The 21,849-nt window shown below is 36.5% G+C and overlaps 1 protein-coding gene across 1 annotated transcript in view; it reads left to right on the plus strand.

The window, feature by feature from the left end:
* The window catches only part of CHM (choroideremia (Rab escort protein 1)), a 133,484-nt gene that overhangs the window by 17,806 nt on the left and 93,829 nt on the right, over nt 1-21,849 (plus strand). Inside the window, exon 4 of the mRNA XM_006752799.2 lies at nt 2,085-2,310. Within this exon, the coding sequence (XP_006752862.1) occupies nt 2,085-2,310 (226 nt within the window). The remainder of the gene's footprint in view (nt 1-2,084; nt 2,311-21,849) is intronic.

The raw sequence follows: 21,849 nt of genomic DNA on the forward strand, positions 1-21,849 counted from the left end.
GCCTGTGAGGGGGCAAGAGTGGGACAGGAAGCCACCCCCCCCGCCAGTGCACAAATTTTTGTGCACCGGGCCTCTAGTATAAGATAATAAGAGTTACTTGAACACAGGCACTGTGATACTGAGATATTTGATCTGATAACTGAGATGGATACTGAATAAATAACTCACAGTGTATGCAGTGTGGATATGCTGAACAAAGGGGCTGATTCCTGTCCAGAGTGGAATGGGGTGGGGTGGATCAGGATAGCACAAGCTTTCATCATGCTACTGAAACCTGTGCAATTTAAAATTTATGCATTGTTTATTTCTGGAATTTTACATTTAATGTTTTCGGGACTGTGGTTGATTGTGGGTAACTGAAAACATGGAAAACGGATCCATGGATAAGGAAGAGAATACTGTATTCTTTTGCATTGTTCCATTCATGTTTTTCATCAGTAATAGAAAAACTATAGTTTTTCATTTTTACAGGATTACTGTGCTTAGAATATTGAATTATTTATTTTGATTCATTTTTTTAAAAAGCCTAGATGACATGGTGGAAACCACTGGATTAGGAGAATATGTGGCTTGTGGTCTTGGCTTTGACCCATCTCACTGTGTGATCTTGGGCCAGTTACTATACAGTTTGTTGAAAATTGAATGTATCACTTTAGTGACAGAGCTTTATACTTGAAGGGCATTGGAATAGAAAATTTTCCAAAGTAGACATACTATTGACAATTCATCTATAAAGTTATAATGAGAACTACAGCAGTATTTTTAATAAATATGCAGATGATATTTTGTTGAGTTGAACACTTGAAACCTGTATGGTTTTGTGAACCAATGTCACAGTAAATTCAATTTTTTTAAAAGTATAGCTTTTGCTCTTACAGCTTCAAGTCCATTGGATACTGCCAAATTGTTCTCATAGTGGTGTAAACATACTCTCTCAGTAATAATTTTTGTTTACATAAATAATTTCTAATAAAGTTTTTTTGTGTTTGGAATTGTATTTTCCAAGACTAACAGTCCAATCACATTTTTCCTGTTCTTGGTTTAACAGGGTTGGGGAACCTTTTTTCTGCCAATGGTCATTTGGATATTTATAACATCATTCAAGGGCCATACAAAATTATCAACTTAAAAATTAGCCTGCTATATTTGGTCAAACATTTAATTAACTCACCCCTAATGCCTTGGCAGTGCCAGACCAAATGATTTTGCCATCCTTATACAGCCTGCGGGCTGGACATTCTCCACCTCTGGTTTAAAGAAAGTTTTCAGTGGTTTCTTATCTTTTGTGGTGTGACTATAAGGCAGTAAGATCGATTCCACTAGCCATAAGGAAATTAAATTTCATTACCTTTTATTAAGTTCATTGTTCCTAGATTTAATAACAATATGTATATTTTAAAACATCAAGTATTGCTCATTATTTTCATCAAAAACTTGCCCTTTGTTATATTTAATATTTCAAAATACAATTATTGGTATTATTCTGCAGTTTTATCATCTAATTGAATTTATTGGGGGTAACATTGGTTCACAAAAATCATACAGGTTTCAGATGTATATAGTTCAACAACACATCTACAAACTGCATCATGCGTCCACCACTCCAAGCAAAATCTCTTCTGTTCCCATTCCGCCCTCCTTTTCCCACCTCCATCTATCCTCTACCCCACTTTGCCTCTCGCTATCTTCACACTGTTGTCTGTGTCAATGTGTTGTTGTTTTTTATATAAATGTGTGTGTTTTTCTGCTGTCTTAATGATAAAGTAAGGCTACTACCAACCTCAGAAAGCAATTGTGATGGTTAGTGAGTTATTTAATGCTTTTCTACTTTTTGAATCTGTAAAATACTAAACAAAGGTTCATCATTTAAAGTTTAAAAATTGTGCCATCAATCCAGTTGAGATTTCTAGTAGTTTCCCCCCCCCAAAAAAAATCACTGGTCTTTGTCCAAAATGTAATGTTATTGCCACCCATGTCCTTTGACAAGTGTTTTAGAGAGACTTGATCTCATTTTTTGTGTAATAGTCTTAAATTGAAGTTTAGTTCTGATTTTAACTGATAAATTTTCATATTTGTTTTCATAGCCTATGAGGAGATTACATTTTCTGAATATTTAAAAACTCAAAAATTAACTCCCAACCTCCAACATTTTGTTCTGCATTCAATTGCAATGACATCCAAGACAACCAGCAGTACCATAGATGGTCTCAAAGCTACCAGAAAATTTCTTCACTGCCTTGGGCGGTATGGCAACACTCCTTTTTTATTTCCTTTATATGGCCAAGGGGAACTCCCTCAGTGTTTCTGCAGGTAAGACTGCCATTGGTTCTTTTGTTTGTTGTTAAGGTGATACTTGAATAAAGGATGAAAATTAGAAAGACAAAAATGAGATTTACTTAAGATTTAGTATTTTCAAACTTATACTTTGTTGTTCTACTTTCTTATAAACATTCATCCTGCATACCTACTTAATACCTAAATGATATATTCAGTTTGGTCTGTTTTTGAGCTTTAAAGATAGAATCATACAGTACATTTCTTTTTCCACTCAGTATTATGTTTCAAAGTATCATTCTTGTGTATAATTATAGTAAATTTATTTTCATTGCTATGCATTGTGAATTATATATTGTAAATATAGCACAATTTATTTTTCCATTTTTGTATTGAAGGACACCAGCTATTTCAAGTTTTTTGCTTTTATTAATATCCTTGTATGTGTTTCAGGCTATACATAGTCAAGAGTTTCTCTAGGATACATGCCTAGGAGTGGAATTCCTGAGGCATGGGATAGATATATGAATGTTCATTCACGATAATGCTCAGTTATTTCTCCAGAGAGTTGTATCAGTTTACATTCCCCTAACAGTACGTCAGAATTCCCACAGCTCTGCATCTTTGCCAATATTTGGTATTATCAAACTTTCTAATTTGTCAATTTACCTCACATAAAATACCATCACATTGTATGATTTTAAATTTTATTTTTCAATTACAGTTTACATTCAATATTATTTTATATCGATTTTAGGTATATAGCATAGTGTTTAGGCAATCATATACTTTAAAAAGTGATAAATTGGTAATTATATCACATTGTGTTTTTATTTTTCATTATCCAGATTACTTATGAATGTCTTCTCATATGGTCACTGGTTATTTGTATTCTCTTCTGGGAAATGCTTTTTAGTGTCTTTTGCCCATTTGTCTTTTGGGTTGTCTTTTTCTTACTGATTGTTGAAGTTTAATATATTTTGAACACTAATCTTTTTTCAGTTATATGTTATGTATATCTTGCCTTATAGTATTTATGATGCATAGGTATAAGTAAGATTAATGTAATCAGCCCTAGCCAGTTTGGCTCAGTGGATAGAGCATTGGCCTGTGGACTGGAGGGTCCCAGATTTGATTCTGGTCGGGGGTACATTCCCATATTGTGGGCTCTATCCCCAGTAGGAGGTGTGCAGGAGGCAGCCAATCAGTGATTCTCTCTCATCATTGATGTTCTTATTTCTCTCTCCCTCTCCCTTCCTCTCTGAAATCAATAAAAATATATATTTTTAAAAAATATTAATGTAGTCAGGTATTGCAATCTTTTCTTTTGTGTGTAGCATTTTTGTGGTAGTAGAGCACAGTAGTTAAGAATCTGGACTGTGAAAACAGACTGCATAGATATAAATCCTGGCTCCTCCATTTACTAGCCATGCACTCTTGGGCAAGTTTCAGAGTCTCTATTATGTTTTCAAAGAATTAACATTTGGGGTTTTTTTTATTCTCTCTGTTATCATTTGTATCCCTGTTCATTAACTTCTGCTCTTTATTAAATCCTTTATTTTCCTTTCTTTGGGTTTTGTTCAGCTCATCCCTCCTATCTCCTGTCCTTGTCAGTTCTGAGGCTGATACCCAATGAGTTCCAGTCATCTTTTTTTTTTACTTTATAATGTAAGCATTTATGATGATAAAGTTTTCACTACTGTTTTGAAGCTTACACAGTTATTATGTACTAGATGCCTGGTGCACAAAATTTGTGCACTTGGGGGGGGGCTGCCCCTCAGCCCAGCCTGTACCCTCTCGCAGTCCGGGAGCCCTTGGGGGATGTCCAACTGACGGCTTAGGCCCGTAAGCCAGCAGTCAGATATCCTAGCGCTGTGGCAGAGGCAAGAGAGGCTCCTGCCACTGCCGCTGCACTCGCCAGCCGTGAGCCTGGCTTCTGTTTGAGCATTGCTTCCCCTGTGGGGGGCAGCTCCTGCATTGCGTCTGTCTACTGGTGGTCAGTGCATGTCATAGCGAATGGTCGACAGTTCGACTGTCTACCCCCGGTGGTCAGTGCATATTATAGCGAGTGGTTGAGCGGCCTTAGCATATCATTAGCATATTACACTTTGATTGGTTGACCAGATGACCGGACACTTAGCATATTAGGCTTTTATTATATAGAATTATTCTTATTATCTTTTACTGGTAGTCCTATGTATCTTAATTCCTATTACTATTTTTTCATTGACCCATGAGTTGTTATGAAGTGTTCTAAAAGAGCTAATTTGTTTGATTCTTCTGTTTTTACCGAATTTAATTGTATTGTGTCTAGAAATTGTTTTTATAGTACTAATTCTTTGAACTTTATTTTATGACTTATTATGTCCTGAATTTTTATAATTTTTCGTGTGTTCTCGAGAGGAATGTGTTGTTGGTACATGGTTCTCTAATTATTGGTCTTGGAGTCTATTAAGTCAAGCTTCGAGTTGTAATTTTCAAACTTTGTTTTTATTGAGGACTTTTTTCTTTGACCTATCAATACAAGAGTAAGGTGTTTTGAAATCTCCCATTATGATGTTTGATTTGTCAATTTAGCTCTATAATTTTATACGTTTTTACCTAATATTTATTTTGAGGCAATTTATTAGTCATACAAATTTATAATTGTTTAATCTTTCCAATTAATTTAATATTTTACATTACCTGATGACGTTCTTCATCCCTAATAATACATTTTTCTTAAGGTCTACTTTGATATCCAAATAGCTACTTCAACTTTTGGGTACTTGTCTGTTATATCTTTCTCTATCCCTTTAATTTTTAAAACTTTTCTGAGTCTGTATTTAGAGCTTTAAATAATATATTACGTATTTTTAATTTCATCTGACGATCTTGTTTTGCTACCAGTCAGGATGAGTCCTATTAACAGAAATCTGTTCCTTCCTTCTGAAGTATGGAATTTTAAAAGTTCCTCTACTTTATATCTGTTCATGGTAAATGCTTCCTGGTTTTTGCATATATGAAAAAAACTTCTGCCTCTTTGTTTTGAGTGAAGATTTGCTATGTAAACAGTTCTAGGTTGGCAATTCATTTTTTAATTTATTGGGGTGACATTGGTCAACATGAACATGTAGGTTTCAGGTGTGGGTTTCTATTTTACAAGGTCTGTATATTGCACCATGTGCCCACTACCCAAAGTCAAATCTTCTCCTGTCACCATATATTAGGACCCCCTCCTCCCCCAACCCCCTTCCTTCTGGCAACCACCACACTGCTATTTGTGTTCACGAGTTTCAGTTTTATATTCCACATATGAGTGAAATCATATGGTTCTTAGCTTTTTCTGACTGACTTAGTTCACTTAGTACAATGTTCTCAAGGTGCATTCACGTTGTTGTAAATGGCATTATTTCATCCTTTCTTATGGCTGAGTAGTATTCTGTTGTGTATATGTACCACATATTTTTTATCCAGGCCTCTATCGCAGGACACTTTGGTTGTTTCCATTCATTTTTTGTAATTAAATATATTGCGGTGCCATTGGTTATTAGCATTATATAGGTTTCAGGTATACATTTCTATAATACAGCATATGTATATTGCATTGTGTGCTCACCACTTTAAATATTTCTCTCAGTACTTTAAAAATTTATTCCATTGATATTTGGGTTCCATTTTTGCTTTTGAGAAACTTGATGTCAGCTTAATTATGATTTCTTTATAAGTGAAATCTCTTCTCTCTCAGGTTGTTTTTAAGATAGTTTGTCTTTGGTGTTCTGCATTTTAATTCCAGTGAATTTAGGATTCCTTTATATAGGTTGTCCCCCAAAATATATACACACCTTGAATGATTATAATGTCAGTGTTTATTAACATATAATTCATTTTTAATATTTAAAAGCATCTACAGAAATGTGTAATTTTTTTTGTCAATTCCTGTTTTCAAACTGATAACCTATCTGATCTAAGCACTGCTGATAACGTGAAACAGTGGAATTGCAAACATCAAGAATCATTTCTGTCGGTATTTGTGTGCCCTCAATTCATTGACTGTTGCCAGTTTTATAACTTATCTTTTATATATCCCCATAAGAAAAATTCTAGTGGCATCTTAAGATAACTTTTCTTAGTTCAAAGTTTAGTCTGGCTTCGCCCATTATTTCAAATCAGTTAATTATGAAAAGGAGTGAAAACTAAGTGAGCTATCAGCTGTTACAAGTGTGTATACATTTTTTGGGACACTCTATGTTTATCTAGCTTGATATAGGTTGAACCATATGAAATTAACAATATTAAACCATTTGACCTATAATTTCATATGGTTTAAACAACTATATTGCATTTCCTCTATCTGTAAATTGTCATTTATCATTTTGAAAATTATCAAGCAGTATTTTTGCAATTATTGTTTTCCTCCATTGTCTTTCTTCTCGTCATTTAGTAACCCCAACCAGATATGTTTTAGAACCTAGCATTCTCTCTTTCATATTTCTCCCCCCCTTTTTATATTGTAAGCAAATAAAAAAAGGAAAATCACTTTTCTATTTCTTAATCTCTTTTTTCATATTTTCTCTCTCCTTGTCATTCTCGCTGCATTCTGAATACTTTATTAATATCTGTTTTCCAGCTTATTAATTCTCTTCACCCGTGACTAATCTGTAGTTTAACTCTTTTGACTTTAATATTTTTATCTTTCATCTCCTCCCCAAATCTTCTCTGTCATTGTTTGATATTCTCTTCCGTTTGTTCATCCCCCCACCCCCAGATCTTGGCTTTTATTTTATTTTTTTGTTATTGATTAAGGTATTACAAATGTGTCCTTATTCCCCCATTGTCCCTCCACGCCCCGCCCTCCCCCAGTCTCGCCCTCACCCTCACCTCCTGTTGTCTGCGCCCATCGCTTATGCTTATATGCATGCATACAAGTTCTTTGGTTGATCTCTTCCCCTTACCCCCACGCTCCTCTACCTTCCCTCTGAAGTTTGAGCATCTGATCGATTCTTCTCTGTCTCTAGATCTGTTTTTGTTCGTCAGTTTATGTTTTCATTATAATCCACAAATGAGTGAGATCATGTGATATTTATCTTTCTCTGACTGACTTATTTCACTTAGCGTAATGCTCTCCAGTTCCATCCATGCTGTTGCGAATGGTAGGAGTCCCTTCCTTTTTACAGCAGCGTAGTATTATTCCATTTTGTATATGTGCCAAAGTTTTTTAACCCACTCATCTGCTGATGGGCATTTAGGCTGTTTCCAAATCTTAGCTATGTTGAATTGTGCTGCAATGAACATAGGGGTGCATATGTCCTTTCTGTTTGGTGTTTTTAGTTTCTTGGGATATATTCCTAGAAGTGGGATTACTGGGTCAAGTGGAAGTTCCATTTTCAGTTTTTTGAGGACACTCCATACTGTTCTCCATTTTTTATATATAGAAATTTTACATTCTGCCATCTGTTGTTTCTGTTGTTATATGTCAATGGTTTATTTATTTGTGCCGTGTTTATCTTTGATTGAGAGTTTATATTTCATCGACTTTAATCTGTGAAAATCTAGGAACCCAAATTAAGGATGCTTCTTTTCAAGTATTATTTGTTTGCTTCAGTCAGAAGGCACTAACTCTTGAGCTCACTTCCACTCATCTTAGAGCATCTTCATTTAATACGGGCAATAAGACTTGATTTTTTTTCTTTATTTTTTTAATGAAATCTTTATTGTTCAGATTATTACATTAGTTACTCTTTTTTCCCACCATAACTCCCCTCCACCCAGTTCCCACCCCACCCTCTGCCCTCACTCCCCACCCACTGTCCTCATCCATAGGTGCACGATTTTTGTCCAGTCTCTTCTCGCATCCCCCACACCCCTTTCCCCCATTGTCCATTCCCTTTCTATGTCCTTAATTCTATTACAATCGCCAGTTCATACTGTTCATCAGATTATTTATTCCCTTGAAGACTTGATTTTATTCAATTGCAATATTTGGTGCTTAAAGCTTTGAATTCAGCTCAGCATTTGCTAATTCTGTGCATATATATGTGCGTGTGTGTTTGGGTTTGGGAGGAGGGCGGTTCCTGTGGATAGTCCTCTTATTTCCTTATATCGCCTCAGTGCAACAAAAAAAATGTTGTTTAATATAAGAAATAGTTTTTTGGTTGCAACTGGAGGTCTCCTTACACTTTCCAGTCCAATGTATTCCTAGAAGTGGAAGTAGGTATTCTCAATCTACATTTGTTAACTATGTGATTTTATGAATGGAGGTGAGAATTTTATAATTTGAAAGTAACTTAATTCTGAATATGATAGGTCTGTATATTTCCAGACAAGTTCTTCTTTAATTGGTTGTCAAAGTAGGGATGGATAGGGAGTGTCGTATCTCCCAGGACCTGAGGACCTCCTACTAGAGATAACTTTCAGGGGAGTTCTATCATTTTCTTAATCATACTTTTCATCTTCCTGTGGCATGGCCTGATTCTAAAGGAGCCACATTCTTCTCATGGTGTCATTTGCTAATCACTCCTACAGAACTTTAGGGTAAGGAATATAGGGACAGAATGAACATATCATTGAGGAATGAGCCAAAGTTCCCTGGCTTCCTTACTAGCACATTATGAAAATGAAATATTTAACGTAATTTATTTTTCCATTTTTAAATTGATTTTAGAGAGAGGTAGGGAGAGAGAAACATTGATGTGAGAAAGAAACATCAATGGTTATCTCCCATATACACTAAATCTCTATATTTTCTTTTCTAATTTATACACTTTCTAAATATATATTTGGTTTTTGCTTATTTGTTGTTTTATGGGAAAAGATGTTTAAAAGTTTTATTTAAACTTTTATTTTCTTTTATTCTTGTGCTGAAATAAAATTTCAGAATGAGACCCTTATGTCTTAATTCCTAGACAAGAAAACATTTTTCCCCAAACAGTATAATAAACTCCTAATGCTGAAGTTTGATCAGCCTTCCATATCTTTTTATCTTCTTCAGAACTTATCTCAGAATTTTGTGTGTGGTTCAGATTTAATGTTTGTTATAAAACTTATACCTCACCCTTCCCAATTTAAAGTGATACTTTCAGAGAATGTAATTAAATGTGTGTATACATAGGTAGCTAGATGATGATAGATGATAGATAGATGATAGATAGATAGATAGATAGATAGATACATAGATAGATACATAGATAGATAGATGTTAAAAACAACAAAAACAATTTTGTCTTGCCATTGAAGTAGTATATTAAACTTTTGGGTGGTTCTTTGGTAATTAAAGTTACTCAGAGTTCTTCCTACATATGGTATATATGAGTCTGTGTGAATTACAATAAAACTGCATTTATGTGGCCTAAGAACATTAACTTTTAATTTAATATTTGATTCTCTGTATAATACTTTATAATTTCATATAAATATTGTTCTGTTTATGTCCTAAAGTGCTAACACTATCACCATCTATATATCATAGCATACACTTTTTATCACCAGGTTATCAGAATTAGGTGTCACCTGTTCTGTGATTTCTAACCACCATTCTATATTCTGTTTTAATATAAGCCTCTTAAGCATTTCTCACAGCCAGTTACAGTGTGTTCTCATCAAGGCTACTGTTATAAATGGCATGCATGCATATTTATGTGAAGGATTCAAAGACATTTGTAAGTCGTATCCTTGCATTCTAAGTGAATTCTGCATAAACGGTATAACATTTTAACTACTAGAGATAACTTTCATGAATAAATGCCCTTTGAGGTTTTTATAAATTTAAATAGATTTTTAAGCAAAGAAAATGATGCTTATTTATTATACTACCTACTACCCATTAATATGTCATGATACATAAATTGGACCGTATTGGAAGAAAAGTCATTGAAAACAGTATGTTTTTCTAGTCTAGCAAGCCATAGAATTTTCCCTACTATATATTAGTTGGTTAATATTTTTTCTGGCATGCAGAACAGGATATGTATGTAGTATTTAGGTTTTTAAACTCTCATAATATATCTTCTAAATAGAAGTTCTTTTTAAGCCCTAACTGACTAATTCATTTATGTTATCTGTGTGGTTGGTAACATAGTAGCCTTTAGAATTACTTTCTGATTCAGAGTAGGTTTTATATATTGTGTCATGTTTTCATAACCTGTGAAATGGAGCAGTACCAGTGGGCACAAACAAACTTTACATTTTTTTATAGATAGACCCAGACTGCCCAGAGATTGTTACTTGTGTTTTGTAAAGAGAGGGTAGTTAAAATTGGCCACAGATTATATTGAAGGAAACTTTTATTAGTTTATATATTCAATTGCATGTGAAGTCAGAGCAGAATTGAGATGGCTTTTAGTGTCTGCCCTAAATGTTCTTGTCCTTTCACCCAACAAGTATTGGTTAGATTTTAGATCTAATTTGACAATACATTATTATTTTTCCCTTCAACAACATTCTCCTTTAATTTCTCTTCTTGATAAAAAAAATCTCCCTATTATTCTGGTAGTAATACAACAAAAAAAAATTGAGTGGGAAGAATGCTTTTATATTGTTTTGACTGGTTGTCTAATTTTGCAAATGAGGAAACTTAACATAAAAAGATGCTGAGTCTAGAAATCAGACTTCCTGATAGGCATTTTTTATGTCTCACCTCTTATACAATTTTTAAACAATATTTTCTGTAAACAATAAAAGGAGGTAATTAATAAAAAATAGATTTGGGGGATTTTTAAATATTTGTGGTATTTGTCAACTTTTAACAACTTGTAATTTGCTGTGATATTTTTTTTCTTACTGTCAATACATAGTCACTTTCCTAAAGAAAGCTGGAGAGAATAGGGCTGTTCTTACGGTATTTTATAAACATGTTCTGATTCTCTGCCCAATAGCAAATATTGGTTTAGATGAATAAAGAAAATCTTTCAACTTCTCCCATTTTAATTGATAAAGGTAAAAGGAAAAACAGACCATGAGCAAATCAATATCCCCTCCACCCTTATAACTGTATATGTGCATTTAATAAACACTAATGTGGATCTGAGTCCATTAGCAGTTAGGTTTCGGAGATTAGTTAGCATTTCTCTGTTTAATGCTCCCAACACATCATGTTAGAACTGCGCGATACACCTAAATGTAGGTGCATAAACTGGCCCTATGTCTAATTGGTGGATTTGATCAGTTTAAATGTGTGTCTGTGTATAAAGCTTGATTATTGAATCAGGCCTTAAATATTTGAAATTAAATGTTAAAGCATTGCTAAAGTGAATTCAAAAGAAATGTAAATTGATTGAACATTGAGTTCATAAATCGTATGTTTAAGTAAGAAATGTTTTTATAGTGGATCACTACACACTATTGTTTTACAACACTGCAGCTGAGTAGAGCTGGATTGAAATATGTCAAAGGTTCTTAATCTAAGGTCCATAGGTCCTTGGAGTTTATATACAAGATGTTATATATGTGTCTTTAGGAAAAAAAAATTCATAGTTTCATCAGATCTTCACGGGCATCCATGACCTAAAAACAAAGATTGAGAACTATTGCTTTGAATTTTCAATGAAAGTAAAAGGTGTTTGGGGTATCTAAAGACCATAGAGATACAGGAAAACTTAGAAAATGTTGCTATTGGAACTGTAATTTACAGACATCTCTTTGGAAAAATGCAAACAGATATCTATAGTATGGTGGTGTGGAGAAATCATAAATATAGAATAATCAACAATGGGGTACATTTTAGAGCTGGACCAATGGGGTAAAATCCTGGTCCTATTATTTACTAGCTGTGTATCCTTGGACAAGTTATTTAACTTTTCTATACTGTAGTTTCTTCATTTTTCATGGGGATAACAATAGTATCTAACTCATAGATTGTAAGGATTAAAATAAATTAATATCTGGAGAGTGCCTAAAACAGTGCTTGCCTTAATAAGTACTGCATACATGTTAGCTATTATTGATATTACTGTTACTATAATTATTATAATTATTGCTGGTGCTGCTGCTGCTGTTGTAAAATGCCACCAGGGCAAGTATGAGGCTGATTTAGGGACTGAGCAAAACTTGGTGTTCTAATCCAGGAGGCCCACAACCTTTTTCTGTAAAGGGTTATATAGTACATAGTTTAGGCTTTACAAGTCATGTGGTCTCTGGTGAAACGATTTGCAGTCATAGACAATATGTAAAAGAATGGACATGACCGTGGTTCAAAAATCTCTTATTTACAAAAATAGATGGAAGGTTTTCTACCTCAGTTTAATAGGTTGAACATGCTTTTTGTCTACAAAATATAATAATACTTTTTGAAAAACCTGATTCATTCATTAAGTATTTGATGGATAAATGAATAGTCAGTATTTATAAATTGCTAAAACATTTGCATGTTAAAGAAACTGTAGAGTAGTATTTCTCAAACTTTCACCTATGTCAGAATTTAACACATGGATTACTGGGTCTCATCCCCAGAGTCTGACTTGTAGATCTGGAGTGGGACCTGAAAATTGCATTTCTAATAAATTTCCAGGTGTTGCTGATGGAACACTATTGAAATGTAATCATCCAGGGGAATGGCTTCCTGGGCCTAATTCTAATTAATAAGAAAAAAAAAGATTCAAAATAGCAGAAAACTTGAGAAGAACCATCTCTATTATTTGTTATTAATTTATTTTAATTTTTCCCTTTTAATTCAGTAGCTATATATTTTAATTTCCCTTCTCTGCCTAGTACTCTCCTAAATGTAGTGGATACATGTAAAAAACAATTTGACAGCAACAGTCTTTGATGTCAGTGTCAAGAGTGTTTACTCTAGTTGAGTAAAGAAAACGCACACTTAAGGATCAATCCTATCTAATAATAGACAAACATGGTAATTGACCATACCTTCGATATGCCCCCTATTGGCTAATCAGCATGGTATGCAAATTAGCCACCAACAAAAGTTGGCTACTAATTTGCATACTGCAGGCAGAGCGGGTCAGTGCCATCCTGCTTGCCCCGCCGCCCTCTGGGCCTGCTATCTGCGACCCGGGGCAGCGGGAGTCCTGTGTGCGACTTGACCCGGGGCAGCCTTGTGGGGCAGCAGCGATCGGCCGGCCTGCCCCAGGCATCCTGTGTGCAATCCAACCCTGGACGGCCGAGTGGGACAGCAGTGACCCACCGGCCCGCCCAGCCACCGTCTGGGTGTCCTTTGTGTGACCCTACCTGGGGCGGCCAGGCAGGGCAGCAGCGATCAGCCGGCTCGCCCGGGCGTCCTGTGTGCGACCTTAGCCAGGGCGGCAGGGCGGGACAGTGTGGCTCCTCTGTTACCCCAGCTTCCTCATCACAGCTCCCTTGGGGGCCTAAGCCTTTAGTCAGACATCCCCCGAGGGCTACCTGGCTGCCAGAAGGATGTCTGACTGCAAGCTTAGGCCTGATCCCCCAGGGAGTGGGCCTAAGTCAACAGGTGGACATCCTCCAAGGGGTTCTGGACCCCAAATGGGTGCAGGCTGGGCTGAGGGCCCCCCTTCCCCAAGTGCACAAATTTTTGTGCACTGGGCCTCTAGTTAGAGAATAAGAAAATATATTTCCTCACGTTTCAGAATGTGCAATTTAGGTATAAATGGCATCAGTACTCAAAAATGATTGGAAGGAGCCTAAACAAATATGACATGAAATTAATTCAATCAAGGCACACAGAGGACACTTTGATGAAGTTATAGGAATCTCAGACTGCTCTGTTAACTAATACATATCCTGAAAAGAGTAAGGTGATTGGGCTTACTCTGAGCCAAACTACTAGTGGTCTGACACCATATATCATTGAACATGGGCAGATACACAGTTGTTCTAGAGCTGTGGTTCTCAGCCTTCCTAATGCCACAACCCTTTAATACAGTTCCTCATGTTGTGGTGACCCCCAACCATAAAATTATTTTTGTTGCTACTTCATAACTATGACTTTGCTACTGTTATGAATCGTAATGTAATTATATATGTGTTTTCCGATGGTCTTAGGCGACCCCTGTGAAAGGGTCGTATGACCCCCCAAAGGGGCCACGACCCACAGTTTGAGAACCGCTGTTCTAGAGGCTCTTGGTTTAGGTCAGGGTTTCTCAATCTCAGCTCTGTTGACATTTTTGGAAGGATAATTGTTTGCTGTGTTTGGGGAAGGGCTCTCCTGTGCATCAAAGGATGATTAGCAGCATCCCTGGACCCTATCCACTGGGTGCCACTACCTTTACCCATTTACTTGTGCTACGCAAAAATGTCTTCAGTTATTGCCAGATGTCCCATAGGGGCAACATAACTCTTATTTCAGAAATACTGGTTTACTGCAAATCAGTATATATATTGAATTGGTGTAGCCTACTCAGTTAAATATTTAAAGGCAGGGAGAATAAAATGTTCTTGTAGTCTTTTCTTATAATCTTATTAGAGGCCAGGTGCATGAAATTCATGCACCAGGGGTGTGTGTGTCCCTCAGCCCAGCTTTCACCCTCTCCAATCTGGGACATCCCTCTCACAATCCAGGACTGCTGGCTCCCAACCGCTCGCCTGCCTGATTGCCCCTAAGCACTTCTGCCTGCCAGCCTGATCGATGCCTAACTGCTCCCCTGCTGGCCCTTTTGCCCCTAACTGCCCTCCCCTGCCAGCCTGGTCACCCCTAACTGTCCTTCCTTGCTGGCCTGGTCAGCCCCAACTGCCCTCCCCTGCAGGCTTTGTTCCCCCCAACTGCCCTCCCCTGCAGGCCTGGCATATTACTCTTTTGTTAGATAGGACTAGAGGCCTGGTGCAGGAATTTGTGCATAGGTAGGGTCCCTCTGGGTGGCCTGCAGGGATCTGGCCAAAATTCGCAGTCCAACACCTCATGCAGCTCCTACCTGCTGCTTCTGCTCATCCCGACCCCACTATGCCTGACACGGGCTTGCACCCAATCAATCCTGATCAAGAGGCTCGCCCTGCCACAGCAGTGCTTGCCAGCCATGAGCCCTGTGGATAGCGCCCTCCCAAGGGGAGTGGCCTGTGGGATCAGGCTAAAACCAGCTCTCCGGCATCCCCTGAGGAGTCCCGGATTATGAGAGGGCACAGGCCAGGCTGAGGGACCCCACAATCGGGCTGGGGAGGGATCATGGGAGGGCTCCAAGGTGTGTCCTGCCCATCTCGCTCAGTCCCAATTGGCTGGACCCCAGCAGCAAGCTAACCTATCTGTTGGAGCATCTGCCCTCTGGTGGTCAGTGCACATCATAGCGACTGGTCAACCAGTTGACTATCTGTCCCCTGGTGGTCAGTGCATGTCATAGCGAGCGGTTGAGCAGCCTTAGCATATCATTAGCATATTATGCTTTGATTGGTTGTTCAGTTGTTCTGACATTCGGTCTATTTGCACATTACCCTTTTATTATATAGGATTACTCAATTTTGGTTCAATAATCTGGAGCTATGTAAAAATTCTTTAAAGAGAACAGTTTAAAATATTTTGGCATTTGAGTTCATGGAATAATTCATGCAGTTCATTTAGCAAATTACCTGACATATAGGAGAAAATTCTTGGATAACGTATTATCTTAGTCATTAGAAAAAAATGAAAATACTGAAAAAAGAAAACACATATACTCACTCTTATGAAGAAATGCAAGCCCTATTGCCCACCCTTGAATTCCACCCCTAGAGTTAGCCATTGCGAAGTTAGTTGCATATCTTCCTGTCTTTTCCATGCCTGTACAAACATCTTTATATAATTGGGTACATGTGTGCATACTTATAAAAATTTAAGTGATTGAATAGTTCTATGATATACAGATGTATATACCATAATTTAACCATTTCATATTGTTGATATTATCGTGCTAAAATGTCTTTTTTATATAAGAAATATAATTTCAAATGCAGAAAATTTGGAAAACAGGAACACAACTATTAATATTATTATAATAACTTAAATCCCATAACCTGTTAACAATAATGATAAAACATTTTGGTATATTTTCTTCTACGTTTATTCATCCATACATTTAAAAAGCTATGTAATTATAACACTCTTAATTTTTTTATTTGGCTATCTTAAATTATAGCATAAATAAACTTATAGCCATCATCATCAAAACACATATCTCAGCTTAAAATAGATAGCAGTAGGTTATTATAAGAGGAATTTTTTAAGTTGAGGGGTTCCTAATCTCACATCCAATGCCTGGAATCAATCACCTGGGTTTCAGGAATTTGGGGGTAAATATCCTGAAATTCCCATGCCAGATTTTGGGCATAGCTGTATTTTTCTAGGAAGGAGAGTCATAGCAATGTGAAATAGATGCACTGAAAGCTTGTCTTCCAAAAGTTTGAGGACTGTTGTTTGAATAGCATTTTTACAAACCCTAGGATCCTGGAGGATAAAGTAAGCACAGCAACATAACTCATTTTCTGAATCTTTTGTATATAATTTTACAGATGGTTTTCCCTCTAGTTAATAGTTGATATTGGCATAGAGATTATACATAAAGTGTAGAGGGTAAGCATGATGATGTGTATGATCATTTGTTTGTTTTTCCCTTGAGGAGAGAATGTTGCATGGGATGAACAGCAGGGTGGTGAGATAATTCATCATTTTGAAACCTGTTCTCTGGTGATAGATGGATAGATTGCTAAAGTAACTCAATAATCTTCATTTTTTCCAGGTTATTCACAGATCAGTGAGCATTATCGTTAATAAGGCAATGGAATGCTTTTGTGTCCTTGCCTGCATTATTCCTCAGGTTTTGACAGGAAAAGACTTTTAATTTGAGAAGAACCTCTTATTTAAAATTACATTATATTTAAGAGTGTGTTGCTGGAGCATTTACTGTGACTCTCATGAATATATTAGAATTATATTGCCTACACAAATTATACAGTTTGAGTGTCTATTTTAGTAATAGCCCCCTTCAATGCTAACTAACTCAAATGCTATATTATTTTCAGGTAGGTATAAAAACTTGCCCAACCATTTTCCCCTAGATTACATATGTATACTACTCCAGATCTTAAAATAATTCTAATAACTTGTATTAGAGTGAAAGGTAGCTGGCTTTGTATAGGGCAAGGGTGATATTTGTATCCAGTCCAATATTTGGAACTGAGATTTTAGTTTGATTAAATTAAAAGGTAACAATATGCTATTGCATAGATTAACTTCTTAAGGATCATTCAAAACAATTTGTGACCCATCCCTTTGGAATCAATCTATATTGTGCAAGTGTATTAAAAATAACATGTGATGTGTTTTTACTTTCAATTTTTCAAATCTTTATTGTTGAAAGTAGTACAGATGTTCTCTTTCTCCCCCCCCCCCCGCCCCATTGCCCCCTTCTAGCCCACACCTAAGCCTCCCAGGCCTTCACCACAATATTGTCTGTGTCCATGGGTTATGCATATATGTATGCAAGTTCTTTGGTTAATCTCTTCCCACCCACACACCCCCACCTTCCCTCTGAGATTTGACAGTCATATATTAAGAAAACATAGCATTCTCCTTACTCTTTTGCTATTTTCTCTCCTAACTTGCTAGTATACATTTTCTGGCTAAACCTTGCAACAAGTAGAACCTTTACTTTCTCTTAAAAGGAAATATTTGTTTTCTTTTTCTGCTTATCAAAGTAATTCATGCTTATGATATGAAATTTTCACAATACCAAAGGTATGAAGAATGTAAAAATTAAATTGATGAGATGATTATTTTTAAATGTTTTTATTTATTTTAGAGAGAAAGGAAGGGAGAGGGATAGAGAGATAGAAGCATCTATTAGATGCCTCCTGCACATCCCCCAATGGGGACTGAGCATAGAACCCAGGTGTGTGCCCTGACTAGGAATCAAATCGTGATCCTCTTGGTTCATGGATAGATGCTCAACCACTGAGCCACACCGGCTGGGCTTAGTTTGGTTATAAAGTGGCTTTCCTCTTATTATTTACTAAGTATTTCAGCCTTATTTTATTTATAGTGTCAAAACTACTTTAATGTTTGAAAATTAAAACAATTCCTCCAGATTGTTCAATATGTTATCATTTTGTAAACAAATTCATTGTTGTTGTCTAAGTTTAAAAATCCTAAAGCTTTTTTTCCTTACCATGGCTTCTAATGTCCTAACCATGTTTATCTCTTTTCAATATTTATATAGTTTATTGACAAAGGAAGAAACAGATCCTTCTACAAATAACTTGGTAAAAATTTGAATTTCCCATGAGAGGAACCAATGTCACCCCAATAAATTCAATAAGAAATAAATAAAAATAAAGAGATAGTAAACTTGAGTTCATATACTGAATAAATTAACTTATGGGAAAGGATCACCCCCCTCTTTTTTTTTATAATGTTATCACAAGGTTTCAGTGGGAAGGAGAGAGCATATTTTAGAGGTCAAGCCATTAAAATTAAAGCATTTTTCCCCCAGAATATATAGTATAGAAAATATTTCATTATTTATATGTTTATATGCTCATTTTTATAAGAGTAAAGACCGCTAGTTATTATGATTATTAAATTAGAAACTTGAAGTTTTACTGAAATAATTTTTTCTACATTGCAGGGATTTTTGTTTTGTTCATAGCCAGACATTTCATTTATTACTCTCTGCTTCACTAAGAGGAAGGAGTTGTTTTCTTCTTTTTTAAAATTTGTTTTTACTCACTTCAAAGACCTAAAACTAATGCTTTTTATTTGAAAAGTTAGAGGAGCATTGACTATAAACTTGGTCTCTCTTTTTTTATCATATATAAACTTACAATAAAAATTAGAATTCGCCCAGCCGATTGGGCTCAGTGGTTGAGCACCGACTTATGAACCAGGAGGTCACAATTAGATTCCCAGTCAGGGCACATGCTTCATTAAATAATATATAGAATGCCCAGCCAGCGTGGCTCAGTGCTGAGCATCGACCTATTAATCAGGAGGTCACGGTTTGATTCCTGGTCAGGGCATATGCCTGGTTTGCAGGCTCGGTCCAGTGTGTGTGTGTGGGGAGGGGGGGTGCAGGGGAAGGGGAAGTGATTCTCTCTCATCATTGATGTTTCCATCTCTCCCACTCCCTTCCTCTCTGAAATCAATAAAAATATATTTTTAAAAATAGCATATCGAATGCTTTGTACTAACGTCTGTGTGTCTTAGACATACATTGTTGAAAACAAAGTCCCTGGTTGGGAGAGGATGTTAAAGAGTATTGGACAGAGAGACTGGGCAACTAATTTAAGAGAGTGATACGTACTGTGAAGAAAAGATAGGGTGATATGACAGGAAGTGACTTTTGGTAGTGATAGGGAGGTGCCCCCTCAGATGCTCTGATGGTCAGGGAAGGCCACTCAGGAGGCTGGCATTTGCGTATAGTAACACCAAAATATGGTAAGGCATACACTTTTGAAGATCTGAGGGAAGAGCTTTCTAAGCAGCTGGCACTGTGTCAGAGGTCTGAGGTGGGGTCCTTTGGGATATAGAAAGGTTACTATGACAGGGACACAATGAACAAGTTAATCAGGAGTGGTATTTGTTACAGTACCCCAAACGAGGCCATTGGTAAGCATACAAATAATTTCTACCTGTTTCTTTGCAGCAACGCTGTGCCCCAATAACTTCTTATATGCAAACTTTTCTAGCTTTTGAAATATGATTTCTTGTTTGAGGATTGCTGTACTTCTGTGGGAAAATATACATAATGTTTAATTTGCTTTATTAGTTTGATGTAGTTGTATGATTCAGTAGCTTTGATGATAGGACCTCAGCTGAAGGTCTAGAGAACTTCAAAAAAAATGATAAAACGAAACATTAAATCCAGGACACAGAATGTTCTGTGTGTAAAAATAGATTAAATGCGAATAATATATTAATGTGAGCCCTTGCCATTTTTCCTCTGATCTCTTGCCAAAGCTGTCAGGGCCTTATGCCCAGTATTTTTCTTCAGAGGCAGAGAAGGTCTCTTGCCACCTTTAGAAAAAACTCTGGTTTAAGGCAGTGACCTACTGTTCATTTTCCATATACAGAATCCCACACACATAATTTTAGAAATGAAAACATTGCCTTACATTTTACATTTATGAATTTGAGGAATGTTTTCAAAGGTTATTTTCTTTATTTTTCAAATTCTCACTCATTAATACGGTTCAGTTTTCTTATAATTTCAAAAATTGTACAAATGAATACGTATAAAATAGTTCTATTTTGAAAATATGAAGATACTTTCTGTCTTGTTGGATTTCTCTTAGGCACATTACATGCACATAGTATATTTCTCTTGTAACAACATATGTAGTAACCCTAAAGTTTATTTTCTTTCTTGTTACATTAGTTTTTAATTAAAGAAAACAGCTAGTTGGAAGCAGTTACTTTCTGTGAAATGTAATGAAGATTTATTTTGGAAGCGACCTTCACTTTATTAGCTGAAGCAGTAATCAGCAGAATTAATAGAATAATCAAATTATATACAAACTCATAAATCATCATGAATAGTGCTGTCAAAAGTTCAGCTATTAATGGGTCCTATTGTTTTGCAGCTGTATTAAAAATCACAACTGCTGATTTCTACCTTGATAGGCACTGAAATTACTTTTTTAAAGGCTCTATAGGATAGGGATACTAGCAAAAAAATGTTCACAACTGTTAATTTATCTGTAATACAATTTGATGTCACCAGGGCAAAGTTGAATTTGAGTACAGTGTTGGTATGCTCTCTTAGTAAAATTTGACCCATTGTTGGAAGCAGTACTCCATTAGAGTTCTATTGATTTAAATGTCTGTTGTTTGGGATTAATTGAAGTGGCAGTTTAATATTTGAAACTTACAGAAAAAAAAAAAACACCTCTCATTAGATCAATCTTTATATTTCTCAGAAACTGTTTATTCTTTTTAACTTTAATTACAATGGGACAAATGAGCAATTCCTTTCTGCTGAACTTTGTGATTTTTATATTTGCATGTATAGGAATGGTAGATCTCCACTACTCATGTCCTATAGTTGCTGATACATAAAAACCAGCTCTGCCCTAGCTGGTTTGGCTCAGTGGATAGAGCATCGGCCTGTGGACTGAAGGGTCCCAGGTTTGATTACTATCAAGGGCACATGCCTGGGTTGAGGGCTTGATCCCCAGTAGGGGGCATGCAGGAGGCAACCGATCAATGATTCTCTGTCATCATTTATGTTTCTATCTCTCTCTTCCTCTCCCTTCTTCTCTGAAATAATTAAAGATCCTATATAATAAAAGCCCAGCAACTGAATGACCAGAACGACCGGTCAACCAGTCACTATGACATGCACTGACCACCAGGGGGCAGACGCTCAACGCAGGAGCCGCCCCCTGGTGGTTAGTGCACTCCCACAGTGGGAGTGCCGCTTGATGGGCCAGAATGAGCAGCTGCTCCCACTTGGCTGACTGGGATGAATGGCGCTCCCACAGCAGGAGCAGCTGCTCAGAGGGCGGGTTCACAGCCACTCGGCTGACCAGCTGACCAGGATGAGCAGCTATTCCCACACAGGGCTGATCCCCGCAGGCCACGCCCCCCACTGGTGCACGAATCCCGGGTACCAGGTCTCTAGTGTATATATATATATATATACAAGCTCTAAGCACAGCTTCTCAGAGCCTTTTAAAATAAAGTGAATTTATTTTTGAAAAAAATCT

The sequence above is a fragment of the Myotis davidii genome, unplaced genomic scaffold, assembly GCF_000327345.1.
Source record: "Myotis davidii unplaced genomic scaffold, ASM32734v1 scaffold2171, whole genome shotgun sequence".
In the NCBI taxonomy this organism is placed as follows: domain Eukaryota; kingdom Metazoa; phylum Chordata; class Mammalia; order Chiroptera; family Vespertilionidae; genus Myotis; species Myotis davidii.